At 57.7% G+C, this 22,140-nt stretch overlaps 1 protein-coding gene across 5 annotated transcripts in view; it reads left to right on the forward strand.

The window, feature by feature from the left end:
* Window positions 1-22,140, forward strand: part of SYNGAP1 (synaptic Ras GTPase activating protein 1) — a gene marked incomplete at both ends in the record, with an annotated part of 29,938 nt that overhangs the window by 2,765 nt on the left and 5,033 nt on the right. For 2 of the 5 annotated variants that reach the window (XM_079712301.1, XM_079712302.1), the window contains 15 exons: window positions 618-739; window positions 2,858-2,963; window positions 9,227-9,318; window positions 9,766-9,887; window positions 12,411-12,564; window positions 12,790-12,888; window positions 14,273-14,896; window positions 15,027-15,171; window positions 15,389-15,533; window positions 17,075-17,311; window positions 17,442-17,643; window positions 17,846-18,024; window positions 19,093-20,167; window positions 20,591-20,764; window positions 21,895-22,100. In XM_079712301.1, coding sequence (XP_079568427.1) covers window positions 618-739; window positions 2,858-2,963; window positions 9,227-9,318; window positions 9,766-9,887; window positions 12,411-12,564; window positions 12,790-12,888; window positions 14,273-14,896; window positions 15,027-15,171; window positions 15,389-15,533; window positions 17,075-17,311; window positions 17,442-17,643; window positions 17,846-18,024; window positions 19,093-20,167; window positions 20,591-20,764; window positions 21,895-22,100 — 3,682 coding nt within the window. Of the gene's footprint in view, window positions 1-617; window positions 740-2,857; window positions 2,964-5,362; window positions 5,400-9,226; window positions 9,319-9,765; window positions 9,888-12,410; window positions 12,565-12,789; window positions 12,889-14,272; window positions 14,897-15,026; window positions 15,172-15,388; window positions 15,534-17,074; window positions 17,312-17,441; window positions 17,644-17,845; window positions 18,025-18,678; window positions 18,721-19,092; window positions 20,168-20,590; window positions 20,765-21,888; window positions 22,101-22,140 lie in introns of those variants that run through there. The other 3 variants (XM_079712299.1, XM_079712300.1, XM_079712303.1) reach the window with 3 other exon arrangements.

A 22,140-nucleotide genomic window follows, 5' to 3' on the forward strand; every position in this document is an offset into this window, starting at 1 on the left:
ACTCTGACTCTGGGAACAGGTAAGTTCCCTCACACCCTCTCTTTTCCAGATGTTTAGTTCTCAGAGTCTCATGACCCAAATGTCCCTACACCCCCATCCTTCTTTCCCACAGCTCTGTAGTCTTCCTCTTACTCTCTTGCAGATGGGTGGTGCCACGTCCAAATCCTTGTCTTCTGCAGCTACCTGGATGCCCTCCCTCTTCCCAGACACTTGCCACCAACCTCCCTGTGTTTTTCTTCTGCCAGTTTTGCTGCACCCTCCACCTTTTTATTTTTCTGAAGTGGTTGGAGAGCTCCTTCACCTTTCTCTGCCTCCAAACGTGTAACTTCTCTGTCATGATATAATTCCCCTCTCTGAACCACTCCTCTGTATTTCTTCTGCCGAGTCTCCAGAGCCCCCTGTGATGTGATTCCCCTCACCTCTTTTTCCCCAGATAGAGCAGCTTATCTTCTGTTCCTGTAAAGTTACTGGGGGCCTCACCCCCATCTGTGATCTCCTCAAGGCGGGTGGGTTCCCCTTCTGCCCCTTTATGGACTCTCTTCTTGCCATTTTAGACACCTCTGTCTCCCAAATACATAGAGCCTCCCTTACCATTTCTGTGTGTCTCTGCCGCCTAGATGTACGGGGACCCCCTATGCACCGAACCCAATACGTTCATTCCCCATATGATCGTCCTGGTTGGAACCCTCGGTTCTGCATCATCTCGGGGAACCAGCTTCTCATGCTGGATGAGGACGAGGTGAGCAGGGTGGGAAGGCTGGGAAAAGACCTCTGGGTAGTGTGGGAAAATGTGGAGAGAAGGATGGGGAGAATCCTCATTAGAGAAGGGACGCGAGACACAAAGAAGGCAAAGAGAGAAACACTGGCAAGTGGTGGGAGGAGGGTGGCCACTGAGATTGGGGTTGGGATGTCAGAAGGGGCAGGTGTTCTCTCCCCTTGGCCAGGGGGTCTTTGAGGGCCATGTACAGTGATGGGGAGGAGATATGGTTCTAAAGATTTGTGGGTGCCTCCTGTTTTCACCCTGCTCATATTGTGGGATAGGTTAGGCTAGGAAAGGGAAACTAAGGGGCTTGGAGGAGGGGTAAAGACATGGGGATCACTTTGGAGGGATTGTCTCCAAAGCAATCCTCGGGACCCTCTCCTCTCCCCAACTCAGTAAGCCCCATCACTGACCAGTCCCTGTCCTTTCCCTGGCATGGGGCAGAGTACAGGACTCAGAGAGTGGGGTCTCTGAGGGGGGAAACTAGGAAGGGGCTGCAGGGTGCCAGGAGAGATGACAGAGGTCAGTAGGTCTGGGTGTGGTGGGCGGTGAAGATGGGGAAGGCTGAGATCAGGGTTTAGAGAGACACTGGGAGGGCTTTCGCCAGGGACATGGGGAAGGAATATAAGGAAAGAGATGCCTGGGGGTGAGGGGAACTGGGAGTATGGGAAGTTGTCTAAAGGAGTAAGAGTGGGATAGGGGCAGGGACTAGCCAGAGTGAAAGATGTGAAATGAACAGAGCATCCTTGTGGGAGGTGGCGGCCATGCAGGGTGGTTAGAGTGTGGGTTCTGATTTTGGAGCTGGGTCAGCAGTGGAGGGTCCATCGGAGGAAACAAGATGTGAATATGAAGGGTGGACGCCCAGAGGTGTGATTGGGAGTGGGGGTGATTTGGGGACCAGCTTTAGAGAGTGATAGGGCAGCCTGCAAGACCAGAGGGGTGGTGAGAGATGCGCCCCGAAAGCTGTCAGGGAGGGTGTTGCGAGGCAGGGTTAGAACTGGAGTTGAGGTTAACCAGGGTTTCAAGGGATCTGGGGGGCAAGTAAGTGTGGAGAGATGGCTGGGTAGAGAGCTTCCAAGGCACAGAGTCAAGTCCAAGTGTCCAGGGGAGGACACGGTGACTCAAGGGAGAGGTGGTTTGGGGAGTCAAGTTTTAGGCCCTGAGGGGCATTTGAGTGATTCACTAGTGGTCACCGGTCTTGACCAAGGGTTTGAGGTCTGTAGGATGAACTGGGGAAACTGGAGACTGTGTGAGGATGAAGAGGGAGGACAGTGGGTGGGGGGGGGGGTGAAGGAATGACAGAGATGGGGACAGACAGGTCCAGGGGACCAGTGGCCAGAGACTGAAATAGGAAGGGTGCGGAGGGAGGGAGTGGGAAATGACAGAGTGTAGGGCCACAGGGAGCTGGAATTGACTGAGTTGTGGAGCCCAGGCTGGGGACTAGTGGGGTGGGTGGTTCTTGGAGGGGTGGAGGTTAGGAAGGAGGTGGCAAGGGCGAGCTGGGGATGAGGCTTAGGGAGAGATGATGGCTAAAGGGAAGTGAGAGGGGCGATGGAAGGAGATGAAGGGTGGGGGGAGGTGACCAAGCCCTCTGGGGGGTGGGGAGGTTGGGTCCCATTCTGGCCGCAAGCCTGGCCGTGGGAGGGAGACAAGCTGTGGATCCTGATTATAAATGCAGCTTCTGCTACCCCCGTGACAGCCACGGAGGGAGGGAAGGGGGTGAGGGAGGTGGGAGGTTGGGAGGAAAACAGGGAGAATGGAGGAACTGAAGGTCAAGGGGAAAGTGGATTCAGGGAGCAGCGAAGGCCAGAGGGGTTGTGGGAATTCCCTGGAGGGTGTTTCAAAAGAAATGGTGGAAGAAAAGAGGAGGGTGGGACGGGAGGGAATGAGGGAGACAGACTCGGAGGGAGAAGGGAACGAGAAATCGCGAAATCCACTCACCCCGAGACACTTAAAAGAGTATAGAGGGGCGGGGGCAGAAGGTGGTCAGGCCTGGTTTAAAGGCAGGCTCATCCTTCCTTGGTGGGGGAGGGGAAGAGGAGGGACGGCCTGGACCAGCGAGGTCTGACACCCACCCCCCCCCCCCGCATCGCCTAGATACACCCCCTTCTGATCCGGGACCGGAGGAGCGAGTCCAGTCGCAACAAACTGCTGAGACGCACAGTCTCCGTGCCGGTGGAGGGGCGGCCCCACGGCGAGCATGGTACGGCGGCCGAGCAGGCTCGAGCAGGCTCTCGTGCCCCGGACAGTCGCGGGGAGAGGGCTGAAGGTGGACACGGTTGCATGGGAGGGGGAGTCCGGGAACCGAGGAGCTGTCAGGGGCCCGGAGGAGGCGGAGACAAAGTCTCGAATTCTGCGAGTGGGAACCTGGGCGGAGCAGGCGCCCTCCTCTGGGATCTGAGCGGGACGGAGGCTGTGGGTGAGAGGCCCCAGCGGTCCTTGCTGTTTCGCTCCCTTTTTCCTCTCCAGCAGCGAAGTTTGACTCTTTCCCCGGTGCTTGCAAAAATAGTCTCCTTAGATCTTTAGCTTCCTGTCCGAGTGTAGTTGCCCGTGCCCCTCCCAGCCCCAGGTCTGGGATCTTGGAAAGAATGACCTAGTTCCTGCCCTGCCCCCAGACCTCAGCCCCACCCCCACGCTCCTGATTCTTCTTCCAGACCTTATGGCCTGTGGACCCTCCCTGTTTTCTTTCCCCCTTTCCCCTCTTCTCATCAGCTGTTTCTGTTTTCTGCAATTCTATCACCTTCTTTCTCTTTCCTCCCCGATTTATTTTCTCTATCCCTCTTGATTCCTCTGCCTCTCCCCTCTGCTCCCGGTGGATCTCCATCAGACCCCCATCTCATCTCCTTTCTGCCTGTCTGCGGAGCTATGTGCTCAGTCTGTCTCTCCAACTCTCCCTCTCTCCATCTGTCTCTTCCCCTCCCTCTTTCTGCCCCCCCTCCACCCACCTCTTTAGTCATTTAAAAAAAGATTTTTGTCTTCCTCAGAAGTTCGCTTAAAAGGTTTCCATGGGAACAGTGAGGGGAGATGAAGGCAGAGAACAGAGATCTGCAGCCAAGGTGCAGAGAGACGCCCTCAGCCCCCCGGAAACCCCCTTGTCACTGCCCCCTACCACTCTGTTCCCCTTCCAGGACCAAGCGTCCAGGTCCTTCATCCCCTCAACCCCTTGTGACCCCTTTCTTCCACCAGCTACCCCTCCCCTCAGGGATCCAGGCTTCCAGTTTCTCTTCCTTGGAGAGAGCCAGTGGCCTGTCTCCATCCCTTGGCTCCCTTCAGCCCTCTTCTCATAGGCCCAGGCCTTACTGCCCTTGGGGGCCAGCTCTGGGACCCTGGGTGGATGGGTGGCCAGGGGTGTGTGTCATTGTCATGGAAACTTCTGACCATGGGGGTGTGTGGGTAGCACATCTCTGTGAGGCAAAGCCAGGTGGTGGTGGTGGAGTGTGTACAGTTAGAATGTGTGTGATGTCTGTCACATCTGTGTGTGTGTGAGAGGGAGTCAGTCATGTCCATGTCTGGGAAAGGTTTGTGTACATGTGTGCATACCTGTGTGTCGAGGCCAGAATGGTCACATGCTTGTGGAGCATCTTTATCATATATCCGGTGGTTGGCATCTCAGCCCACATATTCGCCTTCTTTCTCCTTACCCTCAGTCCTCAGGGTCTGGGGTCTCTGGTGTGGGTCTCCTGTGTGTTTAGGGGGAGGGCACCCATGTGTGTTTGGGGTTGGAGGACGGTATGTGGAGGTGTTTGTGTTGGAGGTTCAATAGGCGTTGGGAGGGGGTCCAGGGGTATATATATTTAGGGGGAGGGTTTAGCGAAAGAGTTGATAGCTGGTGAACGTTTGGGGTTCTCAGGTGGACGTGGAATGTGTAAAGGGCATGGAGGATGTGCTGCAGGGAACATAGGAGTCTTTGGGGACCTGGGGACCTGGGTCTGAAAAGGTCTGTGCAGAGGCTGTGGACTCTCGAGCCCAGGAGAGGTCGCCGGACCTTTGAGGGGCATTGGCATCCAGGGCTCCTCCTCTGCTGGGTGGAGCCGCCGCCCCTCGTTCCCTGCGAGGTTTTGATGGGGGGTCCTGCTCTGGAGGATGGTGGGAGGCCCGGTTGGTTTTGGGGGTCCCCTCGTCCCCCTCCCGCGTCTCTCTCGCGCTGTCTCCGGGCGACGGGGCTCGTGACAGAGGCGGCCACGGCAGCAGCGGTCGCCTAGCAACGGCGGCGGGGCCCGGGCAACGGCGGCAGCGGCGGGAGCGGCGGCGGAGGGAGCCGTTCCCGCGGCCGTCACCGCTCGGCCGTCCCGGCCGTCCCGGGCCCCGCCGCCGCCCCCACCGCGCCGGGCGGCGCGAGCCGGGCCGCGCCGCCCCCTCTACCGCTGCACCCCGCCCCTCCCCCGCGCAGGGGCGGGGCCCCTCCCCCACCGGGGACATTCCCCCCCGACCCCCCCGGGGGGCGGTGCGAGGTAAGGGCGGGGCCGGGCGGACGAGGAGCGCGCGCGTGGGGGGGCGCCGCGCTCTTGGGGGCGGGGGCGCGTGTGTGCGTGGGCGCCGGGAGGGGGGTGGGGAGGCCGCGGCGGCGGCGGCGGCGGCGGCGGCGGCAGCTGCTCCCTCCGCATGTTCTCGCTGCATCTTCCGAGTGGGGGGAGTTATGGTAACTGGAGGGGGACAGCGGAGGTCGGGGGGTCGGGGACAGGCCTCGTGGGGCCAGGGTCTCGAGTGCGCGGGGGCGGCCGGTGTGGGGTGGTCTTGGAGACCCTCGGTGGAGGTGGCAGCCCTGGTGTGCGCGTGTGTGTCGCTGTCCAGGCTCGTGTCCCCTGTGTGTCGGTGCCATGTGCACACGGGGGCCCAGTTCCTCGTGCACACATGTGCAGCCAGCGGTTTTCAAGTCTGTCCTGTCGTATCCTGCCTCTGCCGGCTTCCTGCCTAGGGGGCTGCTGGGCTGACCACTGGCTTGTGGGGCAGCTTTTGGCCATACTGGTACCTGTCACCTCTGACCCTGAGAATGCATGTTTCCTTGCTGTGGCTCACCTCCTGTCAGCCTCCTGTGTGTGGGGATGTGTGGCTGCATGAGAAGGATTTTCTGTGTCCCTGGTGGCAAGTGTGTGTCTTTGCATGTGTGTTCCATCATTGGCCTGGGTATCTGTGTCAGTCCCAGCATGGGTGTCCAGGGCGTGTCTGGATGTGGGTGGTGTGCAAGTGGGGGGAGAGAGTAAGTGTGTGAGCGTGTTCCTTGGAATCCTACCATGTATGAAACACCTTTGGGCTAGCAGGTGTAAGCCCCTGCTCGGTTAGAGAGTGGGGACAAAAAGGCTGAAAAGGGAAAGAGAGGGGTAAAGAGGAAAAGTGGGGAGTTGGGGGAGAGGAGGAATGAGAGAGACTTGCAGAGGAGAGAGAGCCTGGGAGAGAGAATAGCTGGAGAATAGCTGGGAAGGTGGGAGATAGTGGAGCCAGATTTAGACGAGAGGAGAGGAGAAGAGGTTTTAAGATGGGGAACTGGTTGAAGACAGCGGAGAAGGGGCCTGGAAGCTGGGGAGACAGCTTGTGGGGCGGAGAGAGTCAGGCCTTCGGTAAAGTGATCTCAGAGGAGAAAGGGCAAGACGGGGTTGGGATTTGTGTAGGCCGTGTAGGATCAGGCTTGGTTGGATCAGGGGAGGCCATCATAGAGGCTGGCTCACAGTGAGGCCTGGCACGGCAGGAACTGCTGTTAGAGGTTCCTGTTCCCAGCACAGAGTTTGCCCCTCATTTCTCTGCTCTCTGTCCAACTCTGTTCCTCCACCAGCTTTGGCAGCCTCCCTTTGTGGCTCCCCTTGCGAGCTGCCAGCTGGGTGTGACAGGGAAGAAGGGCCAAAGGGAAGGTTAGGGATTTGGGGGATTGGAGGGCAAGGGGAGATTCTGTGGGTGATGGCAAGATTAGAGAGGTTGGAGAGGCGGGAGTCTAAGCCCTCGCTGTGTGTGTGTGTGTGTGAGTGCAATTGTGTGTGTGTGTATACAGGGTGTGTACATGTGTGGGTGTGTGCACAATGCCTGTGTTACGGGTCTGTGTAGGTGGCTGTTATGCGTGTGCATGCGTGTATACATCGTGCAGGGATGGGACATGGAGACCCAGGATCGTGGTGTATGCTTATCAGGTTTGCTCTGTGTGTGGACATGGGCGTGTGCCTGTTTTCTGCACATGTCACTGCATGCAGCACTAATAACAGGATGTCCTGTGATTCTGTCACTCCGTCCCTTTTCCCTCTGTGTTTCTGCTCTTTTTTTCACTGTGGCAGTGAGGGTCTTTGTAAGTGTATGTGTATGTGGCCTCCGTGTACCTCTGACTTATATGTGAGTTCTTGGATCTTAGTGCTTGGTTGTATGTGTAAGGTTATATTACTTCAAGAACCAAGCAAACCAATTAGCAAATCCGTTCTCCTTCTGTTAATTCTTTAGTTCCAAAATGTAATTTTAGTGGATTTGAAGTTAGACTTTCTGCCTTTATTACAGGAGCTTGCAAATGAAAATAGTGGCTGAGCTACATTCCATGGCATGAGACAGGCAGCTAGACCTGAGAAAGGCAAAGACTAGGAAGGAGATATTCTGAACCCTTAGATGCATTGTTGAGTGTGTTACAGAAGGGTAATTAACACGTTTGCTCCTTGGTCTGTCTGTATTCTGGTAGCAACCAGGGATTCATGTGTTGGAGTCAGGGAAGGGCTGGGGGAGAAGAAGGGGTTGTCCTGAGACAGTGGTTGTGGTTGTACTTCTCATGTGAATGAAGGATGTTTGTGCTTTGGGGATACGGGGATACCTTGATGTGGTCAGGATCATGGTATACTCAAACATGTGTTTTAGAGGTTAAAGTGGCTTCCCCTGTGTGGGGGCCCTGTGTGTGTCTCTGGGTTAAATGTCCCCTTCTGTTACGTGCTGCCCACATGACTGCCCGAGGGACTCGGGCCCCACGTCCACACTAGCAGCTCTCATGTGAGTGTCTGGGTCCAAGTATGTACTCCCCTGTTGCAGTGCTCACATATGTCTAAGCATGTATCCTGTGGGGTATGTGGGCCCCAGGGTCTCAGAATGTGGACCCGTGGCACCCCCCCCCCCCATTCTCACAGCTGCCTGTATGTCTCATAAGCACCTAGATCCCTTTTTATTTTTTGTATCATGGGTCTTATGTGCACGTACCCCCCACAGCTCGGTGTATGTTTTTGTGCTTTACACATGTGTTCCTGAGGGACTGACAAGGGTTCCTGTGTCATGGGAGCCACATTTTTGTGTGCACATCTCCTAACACCCAGGTTTTAGAGGCCTAGGGAAGCTGGAGACTGATTCTAGGGCAATTTGCAGGCGATTTGCAATTCAGGAAGCCGACAATGAACGTGTAGCTGTGGCCCTCCCTTGTTTTGGAAACTAGAGGGTTAACAGGCAGCTCTTCCGGTCCACCCCCCCCCCAGCATGTAGCTTCTTGTTGCCATGGAGATGGTAGCCCCGCCCCTGATGCAGCACCTGCCCCCCCATTGGCTGCAGTGGTGACTGTGGGGCTGAGGGGGGAGCCCAGGCCTGGGCAGCCATTCTGGAGCTGGAGCCCGAGCTTGGCATCCCCCCACTTTCATTCTCCTCTAGCCACTTGGCCCCTCTAAATTCCCTGGCAGCAGAGCCTCAGCTTTCCTCCTCCCAGCTGCCACCCTTCTTGACTCTGAGCAGTCTGAGCTTCATCGGCATTCATCTCCCCTCCTCCTCCTCCTCTCCCTGCCCTCACTTGGGAGTCCCCCGAGTCCTCACTGCCCATCTTCCCCACTCCCTGCCCGTTCCCCTGCATTCTTTTCTTCTCCCCTTTCCCCCTTCACTTGAGTCCCTGCCACTGCAGTGCACGTGGAACCAGCCCCTTCTCCCCTCCCCCCCACCCCTTCCTTGAATTTTCTGTCCCCAGGCTTTTTCCGCTTCCAGTCCTCACAGGTCCCTTCCAAGACTTCCCCCTCCAGTCCAGGGAGGGGGTCATGGGAGGTAGCTCTGGCCCTCCAGACAGACAGGGGTTCCAGGAGTGGGGGCCAGGTGGAAGTTGTGCCCAGCTGAGGGAGGAGGAAGGCCTGCCTCTGCTCAATGACCTTTAACCCGACTTTCCCCACCAGCTCGCCCCTTCCTGGGGGGGTGGGCACCAAGGACCTAGGTTCTGTGGATCTTCGGTGTCCTTTATTCCTGGAGTTTTACTGACCCTCTCAGCCATGCCCCTTTGCTGACTGCCAGGCCCAGCCCCAGTCATGGGCCTAAGGCCTCCCACCCCGTCCCCCTCCGGGGGCTCCGGCTCGGGTTCCTTGCCCCCTCCTTCCCGCCGCCAGCTTCTCAGCCGCCGCTGCTCTTCCTGCTGCTTTCCGGGGGGTAGGTGAGGCTGGAGCTAAGGGGCAGAGGGAGGTGGGCGAGTGTGCTGGGGCCAGGGGTGGAAACCTGGGCTAACGGCGACCCCCTCCCCAACTTCCGTTCCGGCCCTTTTCTCCCCTCCAGAATACCACTTGGGTCGCTCGAGGAGGAAGAGCGTCCCAGGGGGGAAGCAGTACAGCATGGAGGCCGCCCCCGCTGCACCCTTTCGGCCCTCGGTGAGTGAAGGCGCCTGCCAGATGTGGCTCAGCTGGGTCCCCTCCCCCTCCAGCCCCAGCTGGAGCCTGAGGATTATGAGAAAGGGGGAAGGAGGGGAGAGAGAGAGAGTGTATGTGTGTGTGTGCCCCCACCTCTTTGGTTTCCCCCTTCTTGGCTCTGCCCCCCTGCTTCTCAGACCAGCCCTCCCACCTTCTCCAGGCTGGGGTGTGTGTGTGTGTGTGTGTGTGTGTGTGTGTGTGTGTGTGTGTTTGTGTGTACACTCGCATCCGTGAGAGCACAGGAAGACAAGCTGGTAGCAGGGCTCCTATCCCCCTTTCCTCGCCTCTAGAGATTTCCCTTTTCCCCCCATCCCACCTTCATCCAGGGACTCTTTACCAGCTGAGCGGTGAGGAGGTAGAACTGACCCTACCCCAAAACACACCTATCCCCATTTCCCCCCCACCCAGCAAGGCTTTCTGAGCCGGAGGCTAAAAAGCTCCATCAAACGTACGAAGTCACAACCCAAACTTGACCGGACCAGCAGCTTTCGCCAGATCCTGCCTCGCTTCCGAAGTGCTGACCATGACCGGTACAGGGCCTGGAGCGGTGGGCTAGAGCGGGGTGGGATGAGTTGGATGCAGTGTAGGGGCCTCCAGAGTGAGGTTGGAGGGGTGGGGGTTCTCAGAGTGTAGAGCTTGACGGCTTCAGATTGATTGAGAGGTGTGGTGGGGCAGGGGTCAGAACAGAGGAGCAGCAGGAGAGGGGCGGGGCGCAGGGTGCCCGAGAGGGTGAGCAGCGGGGCAGGAAAGGGGGTGAAGGTGAAGCCAAGGAGGGGTGGGCTCTTCTGACCGACAGAAGGATGGGCTCCAGCCCAGGATGGAAGAAGCTGTACAGAAGGACAGAGAAGGAGTGACAGAGCCTGGGAGGAACATTTAAGGAATCCAGGGAAGGGGCGGTGGGCTGGTTGGTAGGAGGAGAGAGTGTGATCCAGGTAGATGGTATGAGGGAAGGGTGGCAGGGTGGGGTGGGGCTGGCAGGTATTATGGAGGAGAGAAGGTGCAGCGTAGAGCGTGACAGAGAAGGGGAGGTGGCACAGGTATGCAGGTCAACAGACTGGGGAGGGGAGGTTGGAGGGTTAATCCATGGACTGAAGCCTGAGGAAGAAGCCCGCAGAGAAGTCCAGAGTGCACTGTCTCTGAGGCTGGGCTTGAAGGAAATCTTGTTTGCTCCTGTGGTCTGCTCTTCGGGGTCCCTCTTTGGGTTTCCCCCTCACCCAGTCCGCCCCCGCCGCCCCAGGGAGAACCCTGTCCTTCCTTTCCCCCATGTCTGGCCGCCCCCGGGATGGGGCAGGTAGGGGAGGTTGGGGTAGGTGAGTCACACCTTCCCCTCCCCCCTCCCATGTCACCGGAGCTGGATTTGGGGAGGGGGGTGGTGTGAGGGCCTGGTATTCCTGGCCACGGGGGCGGGGGGCCGGGGGAGCGTCGTGCTGACGGCAACAGAGCCCAAGATGACGGGGCTGCTATAAATAGCTCCATGGAGGCTCCCACACCCGAGCTCCCCCTCCCGCTTCCCTACTGCTCTCTACTCTTCATCCCCTAGCCGGCTCCGAGCAAACTGTCCTGTGGTCCCGGCCTCCACTCCCCTCAGTGCCTTTCACCTTCTGCCTTCCCTGTGGTCCCGGCCTCCACTCCCCTCAGTGCCTTTCACCTTCTGCCCTCCCTGTGGTCCCGGCCTCCACTCCCCTCAGTGCCTTTCACCTTCTGCCCTCCCTGGGGTCCCGGCCTCCACTCCCCTCAGTGCCTTTCACCTTCTGCCTTCCCTGGGGTCCCGGCCTCCACTCCCCTCAGTGCCTTTCACCTTCTGCCCTCCCTGGGGTCCCGGCCTCCACTCCCCTCAGTGCCTTTCACCTTCTGCCTTCCCTGGGGTCCCGGCCTCCACTCCCCTCAGTGCCTTTCACCTTCTGCCCTCCCGCACTGATTTTCCCAAGTTCATTCCCCCACCCCACCCCCGTCCCCCACCTCTGTTCCCACGTCCAGCTCTCCAGTGGCCTCTCCTCATCTTCTCGATCCTGTCTTTCTGCACACACCTTTCCCTCCTCTTTTTCTCCTTCTCGCCCTACCTGTTCTTCCCCAGTCCCCATTTTCAGTCCCTTATCTCCATTGTCACTCTTCTGCCCAGAATCCTTCTTCTATTTCTTATGATTTTCCCTCACTCTTTCCCCCGATTCTGCTAAAACTTGTCCTCTTAGGTCGTTCATTTTTGGATTTATTAAGTGCTTTTTAGGCACTACCTGTGTGCCAAGGCCCAGAGCAACATCTTTGAACTTCTGTTTCTTTCTTTTTTAAATTTATTTATTTTATTTATTTATTTTTGGCTGCACTGGATCCCCGTTGCAGTGCACGGGCTTTCTCTAGTTGCGGAGAGTGGGGGCTGCTCTTCATTGCGGTGTGCCGGCTTCTCATTGCGGTGGCTTCTCTGTTGCAGAGCACAGGCTCTAGAGCACAGGCTCAGTAATTGTGGCACATGGGCTCAGTTGTTGTGGCTCACGGGCTCTAGAGCGCAGGCTCAGTAGTTGTGGCACACAGGCTTAGTTGCTCCGCAGCATGTGGGATCTTCCTGGACCAGGACTCCAACCCGTGTCCCCCGCGTTGGCAGGCGGATTCTTAACCACTGCGCCACCAGGGAAGCCCCTGTACTTCTGGTTCTTTACTCCCACCTTTTTCCCCTTATATTGAAGCTGTGGTTTTGGCGGGGGAGGTGTCACATAGAAGTCCCACCTAGAAGTGTCCAAGGCCCACCTGTTCTTTTTTTTTCTTCAATGGTCCCTTTCTGGGTTGAGATATTTCTAGGTGTCCCCAGTCCTCACAACCCATTAGGTGGTGGATTGAGGGGAGGGGATTTCTTAAAGGGTTCTCATTTCTCTCACATCCTTCATGTCCTTCCCTGGGGACAGGCTGGGTTTCTTTCTGTCTGTGTCTGTGTCCATGTGGGAAGTGGGTTTAGGAGCTCCTTTCCCCAGGTCTCCATCCTAGAGCCAGGTTGGCGATGCAGGCCTGTGTATGTGTAAGCAGAGTGGGGCCCTGACTCTCCCTCCTGGACCCCCGCCTGCCAGGGCCCGGCTGATGCAGAGCTTTAAGGAGTCGCACTCTCACGAGTCCTTGCTGAGTCCTAGCAGTGCGGCCGAGGCCTTGGAGCTCAACCTGGATGAAGATTCCATTATCAAGCCAGTGCACAGCTCCATCCTGGGCCAGGAGTTCTGTTTTGAGGTACTGGGTGTAGGGGGCTGGGGAGGGCCAAAGGGCAGGGGTCACGGAGGGGGAGGGCAGAGAGTCCTGGAGAAAGCGGCAGAGGTGGGGACATCAAGGAAACAGAAGCCTCTGGGGCTGAGAGAAAGGAGGATAGGCCAGGAAGTAAGAGATGGTGGTGGACTCTCAGTCCTTGGGAGTCATCACCCCTCTAGAGCCCCAACTGACCTCCACAACCCACTCTAGGTAACAACATCATCAGGAACAAAATGTTTTGCCTGTCGTTCTGCGGCCGAAAGGGACAAATGGATCGAGAATCTACAGCGGGCGGTAAAACCCAACAAGGTATTGGGAGTACAGGGTACACAGACAGCATGGGCAAGGCAAAGGTCAAGCTGCAGGGGAAACTGGGGGCCTAGGGGAGAAGGGGACCGAGGAGGAGGGGACCCCATTTTCCTCTGAGTCCCTCATTTCTTTTTCCTTTCTTTCTACCTTATGATGTTTCCCTACCATAAAAATCGTAGACTTATGGAACTGATGGGGCTCTGGGAGTCCTCTGGTGCATCTTCCCTGCAAGCAGGGATGTCCCACTAATACCCTGACAGGTGGGCGCCAGGCCCCCGCTTGCAGTGTTTCTGCAGGACACATAGATTTGTCAGGTAGATGAGTCTTTAGACCTTGGTTTCCTCTCTGTATGGTAGGAATGGGGTTGAACTACATAATCTATAAGGTCCCTCTGGCTCAAAAATTCTGAGTTTGTGTTCTTCCCAGGAGAAATGCTCCCAGTTCCGTGAGCTGTTCTCTGTTTCCCAGTTTCCAGTGAGCTCACAGTCCTCGTGGCCTCCTCTGTGGGAACCCTTGTTTGTCAATGTCCTTCTTAAAAACTAGACCCAAAATGCTGGATGTGATCTGCCCCATGCAGAGTACAAACACCAGGCGTTTTTCACACTGTGGCATCACCTGAGCCTCACTGGTCAATTGTCATCCTCCAGGCCCTTTTCACACTAACTATATAGTCTCAGCTGCTGCATTTATGCATTTTTTGCAATTACCTCCCGATTGTCTTTGAAGGACTCCTCAGTTCTCCTGTTCAAATTCCACCTTAATATTTTGGGTTTATTATTCTAGCTTTTAAAATCTTTTCTCAGTATGAATTCTGTCATCTGATGTATGAGCTCCCTCTGTATCAGTTTCCTGTGGCTGCTGTAACAAATTACCACTCTCTGGACTGCTTAACACAACAGAAATTTATTCTCTGACAGTTCAGGAGATTGGAAGTCAAAAATCAAGGTGTCAGCAGGGCCTTGCTCCCTCGGAAGCTCTAGGAAGAATTCTCCCTTGTCCCTTCATACCTTCTGGTGGTTGCCGGCAGTCTCAGGCATCCCTTGACTTCTTGCTGCATCTCTGCACTTTCTGCCTCCATCTTCATGTGGTCATCTCCCCTCAGTGTGTCTCTGGTCTCCAAATCTCCCTCTCCATATAGACCCCAGTCATTGGATTTAGGGTCCACCCTCATCCAGTACGACCACGTCTCAAGTGACTATAGTCACTTAATGTGACTATAAGATATGAATTCCGGGGTGACACGGTTTAATCCCGCACACGCCTTCTCAGCCCTGTGATTGCTGGTGTCGGAGACTGTCTGGCTTTTTCACCGTCTCTCCTCTTTTGATGTCTCTGTCTCTCTGTCCCTTCCCCTTCATCTGCCGCGCCCGCCCTACCCTGCCAGGACAACAGCCGCCGGGTGGACAACGTGTTGAAGCTGTGGATCATAGAGGCGCGGGAACTGCCCCCCAAGAAGCGGTACTATTGTGAGCTCTGCCTGGATGATATGCTGTATGCACGCACCACCTCCAAGCCCCGCTCGGCCTCGGGGGACACTGTCTTCTGGGGCGAGCACTTCGAATTCAACAACCTGCCAGCCGTCCGGGCCCTGCGGCTGCACCTGTACCGTGACTCAGACAAAAAGCGCAAGAAGGACAAGGCGGGCTATGTCGGCCTGGTGACTGTGCCTGTGGCCACCCTGGCTGGGCGCCACTTCACAGAGCAGTGGTACCCCGTGACCCTGCCGACAGGCAGTGGGGGCTCCGGGGGTATGGGGGGCTCGGGAGGGGGAGGGGGCTCGGGTGGCTCAGGGGGCAAGGGCAAAGGAGGTTGCCCGGCTGTGCGGCTGAAAGCGCGTTACCAGACAATGAGCATCCTGCCCATGGAGCTGTATAAGGAGTTTGCAGAGTACGTCACCAACCATTATCGGATGCTGTGTGCGGTGTTGGAGCCCGCCCTGAATGTCAAGGGCAAGGAGGAGGTCGCCAGCGCACTGGTTCACATCCTGCAGAGTACGGGCAAGGCCAAGGTGAGTACTGGGCCCTCAGGACAAGGTGACCTGGGAGTGCACACTCGCGGGGATAGTAAGGGTAGGGCACATCGGTCTTCATCAGCTTGGGTTGGACAGAGGCTGACCCTTGGCTTTTCCTGGCCCCCAGGACTTCCTTTCAGACATGGCCATGTCCGAGGTGGACCGGTTCATGGAACGGGAGCACCTCATATTCCGCGAGAACACACTCGCCACTAAAGCCATAGAAGAGTACATGAGACTGATTGGTCAGAAATACCTCAAGGATGCCATCGGTATGGCCCACCCACAGGTGTTCTTCCCAAACCTGCCAGATGCCCACCCCAGCCCTAAATGTAGCTACTCCAGACCCCAAGTCCACCCTGCCTCAGCTTGATGCTTCTGGGCCCAGAGTCCCCTCTAACCTGATTCCAAGATTCCCCAAACCCTGGCAGCCCCTGTCCCTGCCCTTTGAAAGTGTGACCGTCTTCCACTGTGCCCCCACCTCCACAGGGGAATTCATCCGTGCTCTGTATGAATCTGAGGAGAACTGTGAGGTGGACCCCATCAAGTGCACGGCGTCCAGTCTGGCAGAGCACCAGGCCAACCTGCGGATGTGCTGTGAGTTGGCCCTGTGCAAGGTGGTCAACTCCCATTGGTGAGACTGGGAACCCTGGGTTGGGGGGCCAGGGTTGGGGGAGTCGTGTGTTCATCTCTTCATCCATCTGTCCATCTTCAAAGAGGACTGAGAACCAGTTATGGGCAAAGCATTGTGCTTGGTGCTGTAGAGCAGACAGAGAGCCATGAGGCTTGGCCCCTGCCCTCAGAGGACCTGCACCAGAATGAGTAGGGGACAGATTAGATATGCAGAAAGCCACAGAACGGTACAGTATGTGTTAAGTTCCAAGTGAGGGTACCCCCTCCCCTTTGCCTCCACAATGCAACATAAGGTCAGAGAAGGCAGATCTTTGACTGAGATAAGCAGGGAAGTCTTCATGGAGGAGGTGCCCCCAGGGCTGTGCTTGGAAGACTGGGTCAGGTTCTGATGTATAGATATGGTGGGCTGAGAAGACGTTTCGGGAGAAGGCTGTGGAACAGGCCCACACGTGAAGGTGAGAGGTCCTGGGACAGCAGGCAGAGGTAGTTTAGTGGAGCGTGTGGCTCACAGTGGAGAGTGATGGGAGCCGTGTCTGGACAGGGCGAGGAGAGTTAGAATCTGAAGGCCTCCGCTGCCAGGTAAAGGAGTTGGAGCTCATTGGTAGGTCATGGGATGCCAAGCAGTATCATGATTGAGAAGGTTAATTCTTAAATGGAGGTGGGTGTGGCGGGTGGCTGGAGTAGGGAGAATGAAGTCCAGGCTAGTTGGGGACTGTTGTTAATGGTTCAGGCATGGAAATCATAGCCTGAGTCAGGATGGTAGCAGGAAAAGTAGAAAGGGGCTACTGTAAGGACCCTCTGCGGAAAGGATCAACAGGAGTCATTGGCTAAGTGGAAAGGAGGGGGCATGTCTGTGGGGAGCAAGGACGACTCCCAAGGCCACGAGGCTGGTGGTTGGGAGACCGGTGGCCTCACTGACAGAACTGGGGAGTCAGGAGGGAGAGCCCAGTGGCAGTTGGAGGTGTGGGGGGCGATGCTGAGCTCCACTTTACACCAGTTAGAGTTTAAGGTGTCAATGGGACATTGAAGAGGAGGACCGGGGAGGTGGGGAGAGTGAGCTCTGAGCCATTCCAGGGACTGGGGATCATGCCTGGGACACCTCCATCCCCATTTCCCTGGAATCCAGAAGAGTTGGGGGGTCCGAGCTCCCTGTACCTCGAGTGACCCTCCATCTCTCTCCCATTTCTGTCTCTCCCTGGTGTCTTTCTTCTCCTCCTCTCCTTGTCTCTCTCACACTTGCCCCTGTCTCTCTCCCGCGTGTCCCTCTCCCCTCACCTCCTCTCCCCTCCATTCTCTCTCCCTATCCTGTCTGTCCCCTCTGTCCCCTCTGCCATAGCCCTCTTCCTCCAGCAGCCTCCTGTCCTCCTCCTGCACTCCCTCCCTCCCTCCCTCCCTGTCGCTCTCACCTCTGTGAGGGTTCCACACCCTCACCTCCTTCCACCCCCCTCAGCATGTTCCGTGGAAGCTGAGGGTCTCTGGGGCTCAGTCCCGGTCTCTCTCTTTCTCTCTCTCTCTCTCTGTCTCCCCACCCCGTCCCCTCAGCGTGTTCCCGAGGGAGCTGAAGGAGGTGTTTGCATCTTGGCGGCTGCGCTGTGCAGAGAGGGGCCGGGAGGACATCGCAGACCGGCTGATCAGCGCCTCGCTCTTCCTGCGCTTCCTCTGCCCGGCCATCATGTCACCCAGTCTCTTTGGGCTCATGCAGGAGTACCCAGATGAGCAGACCTCGCGAACCCTCACCCTCATCGCCAAGGTCATCCAGAACCTGGCCAACTTTTCCAAGTGAGGGAAGCCTCAGGCTGGGTGCCAGACGGGGCTGGAGTGGGCAGGAAGGGTCTCCCGAGTCCCTAGAGACAGGTGTGGGTTGGAGGCCTTCCGGGTGTGACCTGTACCTTCTGGATGCTTTGGCCAGGTTTACCTCAAAGGAGGACTTTCTGGGCTTCATGAACGAGTTTCTGGAGCTGGAGTGGGGTTCCATGCAGCAGTTCCTGTACGAGATCTCCAACCTGGACACACTGACCAATAGCAGTAGCTTTGAGGGTTACATCGACCTGGGCCGAGAGCTCTCCACGCTGCACGCCCTGCTCTGGGAGGTGCTGCCCCAGCTCAGCAAGGTGAGCATAGGCCCCTTGGCCCGTCCTCAGGTCACCAGAGGCTCCTGTGGCCCGGAGACCACCCCCTGCGCAGATTCTTCCCGCCTCCTGTCCCCAGACATGTCACTGCCACTTCCCCAGCTCAGACTCCTTCTACCTGAACTCTCTGAGACCCCCTTAAAGCTGGGCTCTTAGCCCCCGGGTAATAGCCTCCCCATTCCAGGAAGCCCTCCTGAAGCTGGGCCCACTGCCCCGGCTCCTCAACGACATCAGCACAGCTCTGAGGAACCCCAACATCCAACGGCAGCCGAGCCGTCAGAGCGAGCGGCCCCGGCCTCAGCCTGTGGTGCTGCGGGGCCCTTCGGCCGAGATGCAGGGCTACGTGATGCGGGACCTCAACAGGTGAGCTCCCAGGACCCCAGGCCTGTGCCCTAGGCGCCCTTATGCTTCTGTCCTGGATACACTCCGCTGGGCCCCATGTGCCTTTCTCGAGGGCTTGAAAGAAAGGAAAGAGAAGAGTTTTCTCAGAGACAACGGTAAGGAGACAGGTCCAGTCAGTAGTTAGCTGCAAGCCAGAGGGAGCAAGGAATGTAGAGCCCCCGCCAAAACATGCTGAGATTCCGCCAGCTCCAGCCTGGCGTAAGCCTAGGAGGCCTTTCTCCCTGCTCAGAGCTGGGGTTCAGCCCGTACACTTGGACTAGCCACCTGGTGTCAGAACATTGAGATAGCTCTGTATTAGTTGGTAAAGCAGCACCATCCCCAGCCCCGCCACCAGGACCCCTCAGACCTTGCCCCGATTCAGCACTAGAGCAGTAGCCCCTGGACCCCACCCCGCAGAGCCTCCCCACCGCAGCCTCCAGGCTGGGAGGCGCACAGAGCCGCAGCTGCCGCTCGTTGTTTTGATGACCATCCTGCTCGTTCCTCTGCCCGCATCTCTCCCTCCATGATACCATACCCATCCCACCATCCCCGCCTCTCCTTCCACACATCCCCAACTTCCACCTGCCTCTCTCCTTCTCTCTGTCTGTGCTCGTCCCTCTTCCCATCTCTCTCCAGCTCCATCGACCTTCAGTCCTTCATGGCTCGAGGCCTCAACAGGTGAGGGGCTCTCCCCTCCCCCGCCAACCCCGACTCCAGTGGCCATCACCTCCCTCCGCTCCTCTTCTCCTCCATGCGCCCTCATCTCCTCCACATCTGCCCAGACCTGCCCCTCATGCCTCCTCCTGCTGCCCCATCTCCCCTTCTCCAGGCCTCCCTCCCTTCCCGGAGGGGCCCTGTCCCATCCTATTTCCTTCACATCCCCTCCCATCCCCCCAGCCTGCCTGCCCTCTCCCGAGCTGCAAACGTCAGCTCTCAGCCCTTCCCTGCGGGTCCCGCTCTTCACCCCAGGCCTATGCTGGACCACAGAGGCTCTACTGCCAGTAGTCTGGGTCTTACCTCCCACTCGTGTGCCCGCTTCCCTTCCTGCAGCTCTATGGACATGGCTCGCCTCCCCTCCCCAACCAAGGAAAAGCCCCCCCCACCGCCGCCTGGTGGGGGGAAAGACCTGTTCTATGTCAGCCGCCCACCCCTGGCCCGGTCCTCACCCGCGTACTGCACGAGCAGCTCGGACATCACAGAACCGGAGCAGAAGATGCTGAGTGTCAACAAGAGCGTCTCCATGCTGGACCTGCAGGGTGACGGGCCTGGTGGCCGCCTCAACAGCAGCAGTGTGTCCAACCTGGCAGCCGTCGGGGACCTGCTGCACTCGAGCCAGGCCTCCCTGACTGCGGCCTTGGGGCTGCGGCCCGCGCCTCCTGGCCGCCTCTCCCAGGGGAGTGGCTCATCCATCACGGCAGCCGGCATGCGTCTCAGCCAGATGGGCGTCACCACGGACGGTGTCCCTGCCCAGCAACTGCGCATACCCCTCTCCTTCCAGAATCCTCTCTTCCACATGGCTGCTGATGGGCCAGGCCCCCCAGGGGGCCATGGAGGGGGCGGAGGCCACGGTCCACCCTCCTCCCATCACCACCATCACCACCATCACCACCACCGAGGTGGAGAGCCCCCAGGGGACACCTTCGCCCCATTCCATGGCTATAGCAAGAGTGAGGACCTCTCCTCAGGGGTCCCCAAGCCCCCCGCTGCTTCCATCCTCCACAGCCACAGCTACAGTGATGAGTTTGGACCCTCTGGCACTGACTTCACCCGTCGGCAGCTCTCACTCCAGGACAACCTGCAGCACATGCTGTCTCCTCCCCAGATCACCATTGGTCCCCAGAGGCCCGTTCCCCCAGGCCCTGGAGGTGGGAGCGGCGGTGGGGGCAGCGGTGGGGGTGGCGGGGGCCAGCCGCCTCCGTTGCAGAGGGGCAAGTCTCAGCAGTTGACAGTCAGCGCTGCCCAGAAACCCCGTCCGTCCAGCGGGAACCTGTTGCAGTCGCCGGAGCCAAGTTATGGCCCTGCCCGTCCGCGGCAGCAGAGCCTCAGCAAAGAGGGCAGCATTGGGGGCAGCGGGGGCAGCGGCGGCGGAGGGGGTGGGGGGCTCAAGCCCTCCATCACCAAGCAGGTAGGTGGGGGTGGGAGGAAGGCCGGAGGGGTGAAGAGCAGGGAGGGAAGAAGGAAACGGGTTGGGGGGGTGGTAGAGTCTGTGGTTTGAAGTTACAATTTTCTCACTTCCTTTCATTCATTAAACAAATGTTCGTAGAGGGCTTGCTTTGCGCCACGTGCTGTTCTAGGCACTGTGCACTTGGCAGTGAACGACAGACAAAACTCCCTGCCCTCATGGGGCTCCTGAGGGGAGATATGATGAATAACTAATATAGCTTTCACGAGGTGATGGGTGCTAGCGCAGGGGACAGGCTGGGGACTCTCATCTAGTGCGGGGGACAGGAAGGGGACCCTCGTCTCTTTGGGCAGTGCTCCCTCCCTAAGCACTCCGCCTCCTCCCACCTTCCCTCTCTCCTTCTGCCCCCACCTCTCTCTGCCCCAGCATTCTCAGACGCCATCCACACTGAACCCCACGATGCCGGCCTCCGAGCGGACGGTGGCCTGGGTCTCCAACATGCCTCATCTGTCAGCTGACATCGAGAGCGCCCACATCGAGCGGGAAGAGTACAAGCTCAAGGAATACTCGAAGTCCATGGACGAGAGCCGGCTGGATAGGGTACGCAGGGCCCTCCCTGCCCCAAACCCCATCTTACCCTTTACCCACAGGGCAGGCTTCTAGTCCCTTCCAAGGGCAACGTCTGTGGTCAGGTAGTTACGATAAAAAAAAAGGACAAAGACCCCGATGTCTTCTCCTGAGAAGCCCTCAGTCTGTCAGGGAAGGCCAGATACAGTCCACTGAAAAACCCATTTCAACTCTGTTATTTTGGGTTACACACATCATAGACTGTCTGGGGAAAAGCATGCTCTATATTAGGCTGCCTCCGTGTTCTTCCCCGGGGAGAACATGTTGAAGCCCTGGCTCCTGTGAGTTCTCAGGAAAGGGGAAATTACTTCACTAGCAGTGGGAGCTGTACGTTGGGCGAGGGGCAGAATGGTCGTCCCAGGACCCATGCACGGCTTACCCAGTCACTGTCCCGTAGGCCTCAGTGACAGAGGGTTGGCGGTCAGGGGGAGGGTGGTGTGTATTGGCCCACGTGTGGAAAGACTGTTCAGACTCTCAGCTGGTGGTGGTCCCAAGCAAAAGTCAGCAGGAGCTCTGGCCTTCACACACTTAGCAGAAAGTTCCTTGGGAGCCGTTGCTGCGAGGACCCTGAAGAAGAGGGTAGCTACAGCGTTAGATTATATATACAGAATACGTGACTGCAACTTGGGGCAGCAGAGAGGCTTTTGGGGAGAAGTGGTCTCTGAGCAAAGGAAAATGTTGGGATTGATGTAGATGGACCTGAGCTAAGAGAATATCTTCAGGCCTTATAATAAATTATTTCTAGCACCATTTAACAAGCTGAGGCCAAAATGCATTCCACGTGTGTCAGTGAGTCTGTCCAGGCTCCTGTATGGGTCCTCCGTGTCCAGATGCACATGTGAGGTCATGTGTGTACCTCTAGGGTGGGGGAGTCCACCATTTTGCTCCATCTTGAGGGAGCCTCAGCCCCACGGAAGGGCCTTCTTAAAGGCCAGTTGTGTGTGTGTGTATGACCAACAGACAGAGAAGGGCTGGAGGAGGCTGGTGGGGTGTCCCTCACCACACGGCGGCTGTGCTTGGCAGTCAAGGGTAGAGGCTGGGTGGTGGGGTCAGGCACAGTCCCCCTCACAGTGCGGGGTCGTGTGCCCGGCGGGCAGGTGAAGGAGTATGAGGAGGAGATCCACTCGCTGAAGGAGCGGCTGCACATGTCCAACCGGAAGCTGGAAGAGTATGAGCGGAGGCTGCTGTCCCAGGAAGAACAGACCAGCAAAATCCTGATGCAGTATCAGGCCCGGCTGGAACAGAGCGAGAAGAGGCTAAGGCAGCAGCAGGCAGAGAAGGACTCACAGATCAAGAGCATCATTGGCAGGTGAGGGGCGGCCCGGGGAGGAGTGGCAAGGGAGAGCCTG

Source organism: Hyperoodon ampullatus (assembly GCF_949752795.1).
Source record: "Hyperoodon ampullatus genome assembly, chromosome: 10".
In the NCBI taxonomy this organism is placed as follows: Eukaryota; Metazoa; Chordata; class Mammalia; order Artiodactyla; family Ziphiidae; genus Hyperoodon; species Hyperoodon ampullatus.